Source organism: Hippoglossus stenolepis, chromosome 23, assembly GCF_022539355.2.
Source record: "Hippoglossus stenolepis isolate QCI-W04-F060 chromosome 23, HSTE1.2, whole genome shotgun sequence".
NCBI classification, from domain to species: domain Eukaryota; kingdom Metazoa; phylum Chordata; class Actinopteri; order Pleuronectiformes; family Pleuronectidae; genus Hippoglossus; species Hippoglossus stenolepis.
In genome coordinates, this window is record NC_061505.1 from 16,005,106 (window position 1) to 16,017,378 (window position 12,273).

The 12,273-nt window shown below is 40.6% G+C and overlaps 1 protein-coding gene across 1 annotated transcript; it reads right to left on the minus strand.

The window, feature by feature from the left end:
* Positions 1-862: 862 nt before the first annotated feature.
* serpine1 (serpin peptidase inhibitor, clade E (nexin, plasminogen activator inhibitor type 1), member 1) lies at positions 863-6,256 on the minus strand. The gene is given in 10 exon segments (XM_035148315.2): positions 863-1,404; positions 1,502-1,585; positions 2,221-2,307; positions 2,672-2,772; positions 3,082-3,189; positions 3,191-3,278; positions 3,380-3,574; positions 3,692-3,916; positions 4,141-4,379; positions 6,134-6,256. Coding segments are annotated over 9 exon segments (1,167 nt in total). The 5' UTR covers position 4,379; positions 6,134-6,256; the 3' UTR covers positions 863-1,363.
* Positions 6,257-12,273: the final 6,017 nt, after the last annotated feature.

A 12,273-nucleotide genomic window follows, 5' to 3' on the forward strand; every position in this document is an offset into this window, starting at 1 on the left:
AAAGTTAGACACATGGAAAGTCTGAACTGTAGAACTATTCCATTCATCTATACAATATCTGCTGTTTGTTATTAATCCTCACTGCACTGTAAACCTTTCCTGGGATCTGATTGGTCAATAGTTGGGCTGATGATAGTTTTTGATTTCTCAGCTCAGACTTAACCCGCTTTAAAACAGGTTAGAGTTACCATGATAAAGAAGTGTGCCACTTTGATAACCCTGACAAAACCCAGAGTTCAACCTGAAACTACTTCAAGAACCACAGATCCTGCTTCGAAGTACAAACCTCAAGATGGTAAATACATTCTTGGGACAAACAATACACAGTGGCATTGCCTCATGTCGACTTTATTCACATTAAGGACATAAAGAAGACACTGGCTGAAGTTGCATTTCTAAAGTGAGTGATCAATTCTTCATTTAAAATTGTATCTAAATCATACCATACAATTATACCTTAACACAAATATCTAATTTGAATTTGTTAACTTTGAATACATTTGAAGGAGTTCACTCTTTATATTATTTACTATTATATTGTCATAATACCAACACAGGACACCCATTTATAATCTCTCTATAGTATGGACCCATTTAGACAGTCAAATTGACTGCTACTGTCAATTCCTTTTTCTAATGTTATTCCATAGCACTAGTGCTTACAGGTGATGGTCTGTTTGAAAAAAAGAATTATCTGTAATTGTGATAATGTATTGTACTCAAAGCTAATTGCATTAAATTGCCACATTGAGACTACGTCACATAGTTTGAAATTGGAGAACTTTTTTGTATTTAGACACAAGAGGTCAGTGTTGACCATCCGCAGATCTCCTGAACGCCACAAGGACCACAGACGCAGCAATTTTGTAAAAACATAGAATTTTAATAAATAGGAGTACTGCAAAAATATAAATGAAACGTAACAATACGAGGCAAACAACACAATAAAATCCACATTGCAAAAATAGATACAAAATACATCTGTTTTAGTAATAATACAGCCATCAGTCTGTCTGCAGCAACATCGCCCTATGTGAAGTGCATCAGTGTGTGTTGTGTTAAACAACAGTAAGCTACCTCATTCGTTTACTTTCCTTCATCTGTGAACCACAAACATTCAGAGAAATAAATAAACAGCAAACATATCAAGTCCTTTCAAAGAATATCTCAGTCAGTCCGGTTTCCAACGTCTTTCATGTCAAATCTCTTTGTCCCAGTGTTCTTGAATTTAGCATTTCAAAATCGAAACCTTTCAATGAATTAGTCTACAGAGTCATGAGCAGTCCCATGAATCCTGGTGGTTCGGTGTGGTCAACATGTGGCGGGTAGGCAGACACATAGGCAGGTCCTCAGAGTGTTGCTGTTACTGAGGATGGTTGAACTGGCCCATGAACAGAACAGCACCTGAACACAGGAAGGGAAACAGTGAAAGTTGGACACCGCTCAGCTGGGTTGTACAGCTCAATGAGAGTTAAAGTTTAGACATGGGAGGGAGTGTTACCTGTGGGTTTGTGCTGGATGAGGAAGAGGAAGGGTCGGTCCAGATTGATCTCCTCCACTGCCATACGAGAAAACATGATGGCCGCTAAGAGAGGGAGGAAGGGAGAAGACAGCATTAGCTTTGGGCTCCCGTCATTGTTGCCTGGCCTCATGTTTGCCTTGCATGCCTCATATCTGTTGGTTGTCTTCTCATTAAAAGTTAAGGTATAGGATATATTTAGGAAATGGTAAATGGTCTGTTTTTATATATATCGTTTTTCTAGTCCTGATGACCGCTCAAAACACTTTACAGTACAGTTTTTCATTTACAGTGCATGATACCACCAGATTAAATAATCATTACTGCCTTAGGACAATTTCTGTTTCAAGTATATGGTGAATAATGTAACAATATATTTTTTATAAAAAATAATAAAATAAACACTAAAATAAATGTAATTGACGTTTGTGCCAGTTAGCCATCATTCATTCTTCTGCCAAGAGAAATGAAATCCCCCACTGACTTACATTATTGAGGCAGACAAGCTTGTCAGTGTGCGTCAGTGTTAGAGAGTTTTTGATATTGTGACTTTTCAACTTTCGTTTACATAATAAAAAAAAAAACAGATACATAACAACATGTTTCAGAAGTAAGACTATTAGTTCTAATAAATAAGAGAAAATATCCAATCCATGTGTGTGTGTGTGTGTGTGTGTGTGTTGTCTGTGTGTGTACCCCACCTGTTGCTGCTGCTCCCTTGGTTCCTCGCTCATTCACCTCGATCTTTACTTTCTGGAGGACCTTCGACACACACAGCCTTTCATCTGCTGCAGGACAGAAAAACACACAGAACTCAGTTTTCTACTTATTATAATTTCTAACATGGTCATGCAGTAAGGGAACTTGAAGATATAAAAAGGCAGAACTACAGAGATTAGAACAGGAAGCCCCGGACACAACTGATACAAAATTTGAATTTAATATGCAGTCATTCTCCCTGAATAACACACCAAAATGTTGAATACATCCAAATTAGGCGTCATTAGATCTTTCCAACTCAGAATATGGTCTCCATTGTAAAGTGAGGTCTTGCTTGCTTCTAATTCACTGGTTGTGATTAAGAAACTGGGGAATAAGAGTACCTTGACATGAAGTGTCACAAAATGAACTGACTGAACTTAATTAACTTACTGGTGATGCGTGAGAAGTCAGCACTGGCCAGGTTGAACATGTCTCCCAGACCCATGTTGAGCAGAGTAGTCTTCAAATTCACCTCTGTGTTCAGTGTGAACCTGCGAAAACACACAAGTCATCAGTGTTCATCTCGGTTGCTAAAGACTTTAAACTGCATAAGAATTATAAACCCTTGTGCACCTCAAATTAAATGTGTTTTGGGGCGATTCAATTATAATAGAACTTGACCACATGATAGTACAGGTGTCCTCAATGCACCCTAGATGCATTGAGGACAGATTGTGGTCTGGTCGGCCAAACCACTTCCAGAGGTGGTCAGGGAGACATTGTGATCACATTTAAAACAAGTGTAAATACAATTGTGTTGTCATTCCGTGTACAACAACTACATGGTTGGGTAAACTCACCTGGGCATGGCCAGCTGCCTCTTGACTTTCCTCAGTTCTGCCCTCCACTGCTGAATCCTCTGGCTGCTCAGCTCTGCACTGAGCATGTTCAGTGTGACCTCAGGTTCAGGGTGACACTAGCAGCATGCTCAGAGTGTCCCCCTCATATGGCACTTCAATGACATCATAGTCCACCCCATCAGGAGTTACGAATTCGCCTGTTGGTTAAAGGGAGAAGGAGTGTTCTCTAATTAGCACACCGATCTGTCAAATTTGGAACAATGTGTGCAACTGAGAGGAATGTGTGCAATGTGACTACCATAATTGTAGTAGTTGGTGAGTCTCATCATGTGCACGGGCACAGTGCTGCCATTTGCGCAGTGGAACATCCTCTCCTGTGTCAGTGTGGGGTCAAAGGGGACTTTCCAGAGGCCCTGGAAGTGGAGAGCGTTAAGGAGGACCAGGCGGGTCTCGTCACTCAGAGATCCAGATGCCAAGAACTCAGGGATGGACCCTAGAGAGTGAATGCACAGATACAAAATAAGTCACAGGAGATGGAAGAAAAGACAGAAACCCCCTTGGGACAAAGTGGATGCAGATGTTAGCTGTTGTGCTGGGTGGTGTGGGTTACCTGCTGTGTGGTCTGACACCCATGAGTTGATGATGGCGACTGCCTGGTCTGGCTTAGTAAAGTCCACCTGGTGAGGGTGGGTCTGGAAGGCCTTGGTCAGGGCCCGTCTGAATCCCTTCTCCAAACTCATCTTCCTCTCCACCATCACACCGCTGGCTATCTCCACCCCTTCCTCCCGAGAAAGATCCCGCTGCAGGAGACGCTGCTGCCGGGACGTCCCTCGCTCTGCAGGACAGGGGAGATAAGTGTTTGTTTTATGCTAATACACCAATAATACACCAGTGTAACTGCCAAAATCTATTTGTCCATTTGTTAAGTAGTCCCTCACACATCTGTATACACGTGTAGCATGCGTTGGAGGCTGGAATTCTTAAGTATTCATAAACCTTCTGACTTTTCTTGAGTATAGTATATGAGTAAATCAATTTGTTTTAGTTTCATTCTCTAACCTTGCAAAGAGTAACCCATGGCAGTCGTCAGGGCCTTGCGGGTGTTGCCGGCAGCACCGAGCTGAGCCATGGACATGACGGAGGCCGCACCGTATGGGGAGAAGGCCACATTCTTGTCCACAAAGCCCTGGCTCAGCTGGAAGAAGACCTTCAGGCCAAAGTCAGTCTGCTTGTCCTGCAGAGAGCCCAGCCCTACTCTGCTCAGGGTCAGCAACAGGAAAATGTAAGCACAAAACATCCTGGGAAAGAAAGAAAGAGAAAGGGTAAGAGTTTAAAGGGGGTTGGTTTGAATTCACCTTCCGTTTACAGCAGGTACACTTGATTTTATCACCTAAAAGGGAAAGTAAACATCGGCATCTCAAACAAATTGCGCACGTCACTGGGCCGGTAGGACTCGCTCTGACTCCTCTCCACACATATTTGTAAAAAGCATCAATCATGTGAGTGTAAATAGTGGCCTTTACCCTAGAGGTAGAGCAGACACAAAATGTTGCCCCGTGTATTCACAGGAGATAAACAAACTCCCCATCTCAAGCAGAAGAGAGTCTGTGGGCAAACACTGGATTTATTGTTCCTGTTTCTTATTAGGGAGAGGGAGTGAGTTTATGGGGTTGTGCAACACTGCGAAGAAGTTTGAATCGGCTCTCAGATGTTTTCCATAAAACTTCAGAAGTGTGGGAATGTTTTTAGCTTCCAGAAAACGGCACAGTTTCGGGATTTGCTGGTCACGGATGTAAGGATACAGGAAATGATTACACATCAGTGACTGTATGTCATAACACATTTTGTGTTATGGTCGTCATATTCAAACCCTTCACTCCATTGTCTGAGCTATGTTTTCATTTTTAAGCGTGAACTACAAGAACTACTCCTTTGACAAACTTTAAGGCATGTGAATATTCAGTGAAGTTACATTGTATTACAGTGTGTGTAGTTTGTGGGACAGGAGACGGAAGAATAACATCAATAACAAGAGCTACATTGGTTTTCCACTGCTAACATCAATAGTATCCAGTAAACGAGACGGAGAGCACTAGCATCATGGAACAGGAGTAACACTCTGACCCCAGCCTCTATTTGCATAACTACATTGTCTGATCTTTAAACAAACATAGATTCACAGTCAGCTAGTTTGATTTCCCACTGGTGCATCAGCCACCCGATGGTTTTGCATGACACCAGGGGTCAGATTTGGTAGCACCCCTAAACTCTCCCCCTGCTCACAGCTGATTTTTACAGTTGAAATATTATGACATCCCATGTGTCCAGTCTTTAAGCTAATAAGAGGCATAAGTGTTAATGCACCACTCCAACATTTAAACAGTGTGTTTTGGTCACGCCTCCTCACATTAAATTCTTGCAACACACTGGAACTATTAAAACACTCTTGGCAGGATTCAAAAATTAAAACAGGTGTTCACTCCATCAGTTATTCACAAAAGACTATTTCCCCTGTAATATTTATATAATAAATAATATTTATATAATAAACTATAATATTTAAAAACTGACTTAATGTACTATAATATATACTGTCGACCACTGTTGGCATTAAATCTAGTGTCAAATGAATTTAAATAGATAAAAAGCTGTATAATAAACAGTATTATCATCATATCTGGTAGAAATAACAGATTTACAATAATCACTGAGGAAACTGAGGTCATATCCACGTTTGGGGAATCTGGGGAACATTTTCATTAAACAGGGAGACCTGGTTCCCACCTGGCTACAGCCATCATATTTGTTATATTTGGCACACTGTTTTAATGCTGTTATTTACAATTCAAAAATCGTCTGCTTATGCTGCTTAAGGTTTACAACTGTCTGTAACAGAGAGTAACAGTTTTCGACCTTATTGCTCCAAATGGAAGACTGACATGATTATTTCCTGTGGTTTTGCATGATTCTGTTAATACACCAAATGATTAAAACACTCCGCCAGCTTTTAATCTACAAGTCTCTGGATGTTTAGTCCAGTGATAATTCTTACCTTGTGGTTGGACTGTGTGAGAGGTACTGTGGCACGTCTCTGTTGTTTCAGCTTTAGTCTCCCTCTGTGCTGCTGCTGCTGCTGCTGCTGCTGCTGCTCAAGTGTGAAAGACTGAATGAAGTTAATGTCTTTTTTATAATGTAGAGCTGCAGGGTTGGAAACCCCGCCCCCACCTACGCACACAGTATTACAGACAGTGATGTCATCTGACACTGTCTGGACAAACTTCCTTTTTCACACACACACACACACACAAAACACTCCCTCTCACTCTCCTCCCAGTCGGTCCGTCTCTTTTACCCAAAGCATGACAAAGCATACGGAAAGCCACTTAACTGTTTTCCTGTCTCATTCAGACACACACATCACTCTGGCATGTTTTTTTTCCTTTTTTTGTTATTCACCGGTCCCTCGGGGTCCGGGACTGTGATAAATGTAACGTGTTTTGTCATCGGCTGGCTGTCATTCCAGTCCTGCACCGTCACACTGTGTGTTCCCCCCCCGAGTAAACATCCACAGGGCTGTGGGATAAGCGGGTCTAATATTTTGAAGGTGTGTCATTTAGTCAGGAATGAAAGTGTTTTGTGATCTTTAAATAAACTCCAGCACGAACTGTGACCCTTGGAATAACCGTAGACTGTGGGTTTAACAATGCATGAGCTCATGGGGTTTGCCTAAACAGTTTTACTAGCAGCCAACAACATGTCAAGTGTTGCTGGGAAAAAAAACATTTAATATTGATAGTGAAAATATGGCAAGTTCCCTGCACTAATTTGTGCTGTTGGGCAGGGCAACAAAGCTGTCCATTAAATCAATACAGGGGAAGAGTACTTCCACAGGTAAGTAAGCCAACTAAGCAAACTCCATCTGCTGATGAAGACCATCAACAAAATGACCCTTTAGGGCAGAGGTTACTTGTAGCTTCTCCTCTCAGCCTGTTTAGGTGTAGTTGTTGTGACCCAGTGGATACTAGTAATCCAGTTGTTAAAAGTCACCAGGATACCCAGCATAATCTGATGTTTATGTATTTGAACTGTTTTAATTTCATCTATAGGGAATACGAGTTTGAGTCGTTACATTTTCCATGGGAATTTCCAGATGATGAGTATTTGTGACTGGGATGATCTCTTTGACTTTCCTTTCAATCTCCGAACCAGGCCAAAATCTAATTTGACCTACACTTTGGCCTATGTTAAAATAAACGATATTTACAGTACCAAGTGGATAAAAAGGCGACTCTTTCAGTTAACGTCCATTTTTACACAGATGTAATGTTCGAATTTACTGGGCACTACATGTGGTCATTCCTGGAGCTAATTGCAAGTTTGCACTCGCTTACTTATTGGGGCTTTATTATTGGCCAATTTTTCATACTCTGGACTCTCACTTTGGGCATTGACACATCGAAATACCAAATATGGTTGTAGCTTCGAACATTCCTTATCTCACTACTCACCAAGCATCTGTTAGACGGGCCAGGGAATGGGAATCAACACACTTTTTCCAAGTCTATCTGGATTGAGGCTTCTGACAGTCCCTCCGGAGTCCTAATTAAAACCATTATGTTAGACGTTAAGAAATAAGAGCTTCCTGCATCTGACATCGGACTGCCCCAGCTATGTTTAATGTCTTCAACTTTTGTTTTTACGTCAATGAAAAAATACTATCTAATACATCCAGACAGCAAATATTTAGCTATGAGGAGAGGAAAGAAAGGGGTTTGTGTCTGTCCAGAGTGCCAGAAACGATTAACAAGAAAAAGAAAAAGACAATACCAAAATATTACATTTATATAGAAGAATTAAAAAGAATAAAAGAAAAATCAGTATTAAAAAATACAATTACAACAGTTGCCTCATACGAAAATAATTCGAACCCCTCATCAATTCACACATTATAATAAGAATTTACTAAATAATAGTAATTATATTATTTATAATAATAACAAATATTGAAAATCATTATGTGGTGTTCAGTGTTAATATTGTGGCAGTGACCACAACAAAAATCAATGCCTGTGAAATACTTTGGTTCATTATGAAACTACTGCAGGTCAGAGGACACTAGCCGAGTACATGGTCCTTCAATGTCGCCCAGGACATATTTATTTTCACCCAGCTAAAAGAATGTGTTGCAATGAATACAGTGTTAATTACTTTCACTCCCAGATATTTAATTCTGAAAAAAGGGAGCTCATCTCAAGTGAATAGATTTGTCTTGTATATAATACGAATCCTCCTTTCCCAGTATGCGGAATAATGTGTAAGTGAATTCACATGAAACATTGCTTTATTGCTTTATGCTGTGTTTACTACAACCCAGGTTACAAGTGTTAGGATTGGTCTGCTCTGATGTCTGTAACAGTACTGTAAAGCCCTTTGAGTGGTCATCAACACTAAAAAAGTGCTATATAAATACAGGCCGTTTACCATTTACCATGTCATTGTCTTCAGTGTTTCAATGTTCTGTAGGTCAATTGTGTCTCTGAGAAACATTTATTGGCCCATTTACACTGTCATATACTTTGTGCTTTCTGCCACTCCAATGCGTTTAGTTCTGTTTTACTAGCTGTGTTTTAGTGTTGTTGCACTGAAATCCCCTTGTTAAATTACACAAACAGTTACTGTCACGCTTAAGAAGCTTCAGATGTCGGAAAAATTACTCCGAGATGTGAGAGCATGAAGTAACATATTAAATCAACCTTTTTGTTTTTCGCCAACATGTTTTTCCTGGGCATTACGTAACTGTGTGTTGTGACTGACAACAAGTGTTTGTTGTTAAATTTCCCAAAATATACACATGTATCTCATCCCACAATCCCTGAAGATTTGGTGCGTTCCATATGAATGGAAATTCTGTTTGTACCACCCACTGATTTCTCTGAGTGGGATACAGACACAGGGGACTCATCTGTTGCCAAGACACCGCACACAACATCCCACACAGAGGCTTCCCTAGTTTTGGCTGCATGCTTTATCAAAAACTTTATCATTACAGAATACGTGTGGTCTTTGGTGGCCACTTTGATACTCTGAACTCTGGGGTCAGCTGTTTGGCTGGTTTATTCCGTCCTGATGAGAACTGCGTGGCAATGGCAGTGAACAGAAACTGCTGGTGCTATGGTGAGTTAACATGGGAAGACAACAGCCAGACAGATGAGAGATCATTTATCATGACCAAAATGCAAACCTCATGTCTGCGTGGGAAAAAGGAACAAACTCTTTAATTGCACATGTCCATCCACAGTCCAGGCCTGCGATACACTAGGTTTTGACGTCATCTTAATATACTGATAAATAATTTGTCATGTAAACCCCATGTGTTAAATTACTCCAGTTTATCTCAACACCGCTTTCAAATAAAGGATTGTCTATATAGGCGTTCTACATTTAAACGTGCAACTAGATACAATTTACCAATTTACCAATTTCTCAATCAGTTATAAACCATTAACGAGGATTGTTGGTTAACCAGGTTGTGAAACATTTCTCCGGCTCACCTTGCATCTTGGCCAGGTGCTTATGAATGTGGCTAACAGACACTGAAGGGCTCACCACAGTCCCAATGCCAAACTATACACCATCTTCCTCTGCAAGTGTTTGCTCACTGTCCACAACAGCAAGGAGCCTCACTGCTTCAGTCCTTCAGACCTCAGTGTTTGACATTAAAGGGGACATAGCATGCCCATTTTACCACAAGTTGATATGGTTCCTTGGGGTCTTAATGAAATGTCTGTAACATACTTTGGTCAAAATGGGGGTGCTATGAAGACCATCATTTACCCCCGAACCCTGACATTCAACGGGTACAACAACAAGCGGAGAAAGCAGAATCGCTGGCTGACCTTATATATACAGTTTATGGGGCTGACCAGCGGAGAAATGCACGTCCCATGTGAACAGCCAGGCGGCTGCGCGCTGAGAACGGCGCTCTACGTCCGTAAACCCGGCGTAACGAGTGTGGGGGGGGGGATGAGGTGGGGTGGGCCAAGGCCATGTAGGGAGACTTCCAGTGTATTGTGACGACACAGTACCCAGGAAGCTCAATCGAGTCACTCAAGCATGACCTTTCTGACTTAGAGGAACCATAACAAAACGCGCGAGTGTTTTTTTCCAGAGTTTTTGGGTTGGTAGACATGCCAGATACCCACATTAACCTGTAGAAGCACTAACAAAGTGGAATTTGCATGCTATGTCCCCTTTAAGGTTTATAGTAGAGGTGTGCATGTGTGGTACGAAGCACTTAAACAGTGGTAAGTAGGATTGTTCTTAAGATAGTTCTCATTATATAGTGTGACTTTGTAGGACTTCCCTTTTTGGTTTGCTCCAGTGAGGCAGCATGTTCAGCTGCTGCTCTGTTCACTGGCCTCGGCCCACTTTGGTTCTGTCTTGGTCTGTTGCATTTTTTTGTCTTCATCATATTCTAGAGTAGGTTGTAACTTTTCTTACTTTGGCATTCACTCAGTTCACTTCCAAACATATACTGTTTAGTGATATTGTAAAAAAATAGATATTTGACTTGTAAATAGTGACTAAATCATGTGTAGTGTTTCCCCCATCATCTAACAAATATATTATTGGAGGTTTCTTCTTATTCAAAAGTATTTTATCTCCCCAGTGTGTATTTGATCATTGATTCTCCCGGTTTCCTTCTAGTATATATCTCCACCTTCCTATATTAGGTGCCTTGTGATAATATGTTGTATGTTGTGATCAGTTCAATTAATGATAGCATTTTTTTTTTTTGCAAAAAACATTATTGATTTGATTTCGGTATCTTGCATTTTCATTAAGGATGAAACGTATAACGTAAATTATTTATCGAAATTGTAATGAATAAAACAGTTGGGAAAATCTTTCCACACTCCGGGTTGTGGAAATTTACTCAACAGAATGAATAATGCTACATGGCACGCAGGTCCGTCTGGATCATAGAATTATTCAGTTGCTTATCAAGAACGAGCGTGTTCCTTTGTCAAATTCTTCTTGTGTGAGATAATACATTAACCAGTCAGAGGAGCAACATCCTTTTTTTCTTTGTAGAGCAACATTCTTCATGGTGACGATGCGCCTTTGGAAATATTGGGCCTCGTTTGATGATAGCTGAACTGCCCTAAATATAATATTGGCATCAATCCTTTTCTTCAAGCAGCACATGATTTCTTCACCAGTTTTTTAAAAACTTGGAGATGAGAAATAACCATCATCTACTGTACAGGGTTCAGATGCTACCAGACTTTTTCTTGAAGTAAAAAGTGTTGAATGTAGTTTTAATGATTATGTAGTACATGACTATTTCATTGTTATCAATCCAATGGTTGTTGAGATTTTTTGAATTTACATCTTCAAATACACTAAATGTAGTTTGAACACATTACTGACGCAAATAGTAGCAAACTTCCAGTTCACGCTAAACATTTTTCACTAAGAAGCTTGGAGGGACTACCGCAAATTGGCAAGATACTAGTGAGCTTAGCAGCAACATAACTGGTCTACTTTATCCAGCCACATAAGATAGTCTAGCTCACTTGGCTGCTAACTGTTATGGAAGTTTTCTGGAAGCTGGTGAAAGGAGAACTCAGGCAGCAGCTGATGTCTTATGCAGATGATTTTAATGTAGACTTGGTTTATCAAGGAGACCAGAAGGTGGAACAATATACAAACTATAAAAGAGTAACATGAGCAATTGTCACCCCCAAGTCTGAAGATGTCTCCCACAGCATCCCAGTATATCTCCCTCTACTTGCGTCACCTATTCTAACAGCACATCCATGAAAGGCTAGAATTGCTGTCACTCTCTATGTAACATGTAGGTGTTCACATCCTGTTGGATAGTTAAGCCTAAAACATGCATTCCTAAATCACATTGTGTCCTCACGTCTTGCCCCTGGTGAAATACACAACAGAGTTCAAGTCGGTGAGAGTTGAAGTTGTTGTGCCTCTCTGTCTGGAGCATCTGAGTTAGATATGAAAGTCCCTAAGCATAGACACTACAATGTACTGTTGTTTGGCCCTTTATCTATAACCTGACCTTGGGCACTGCTTCGAGAGAGAAGGGAGTATCTGTGGAATTTAGACAGGCCCTATTCTCCTCTACAGATATGATATACACTATACATAATATATAGTGGCATATACAGT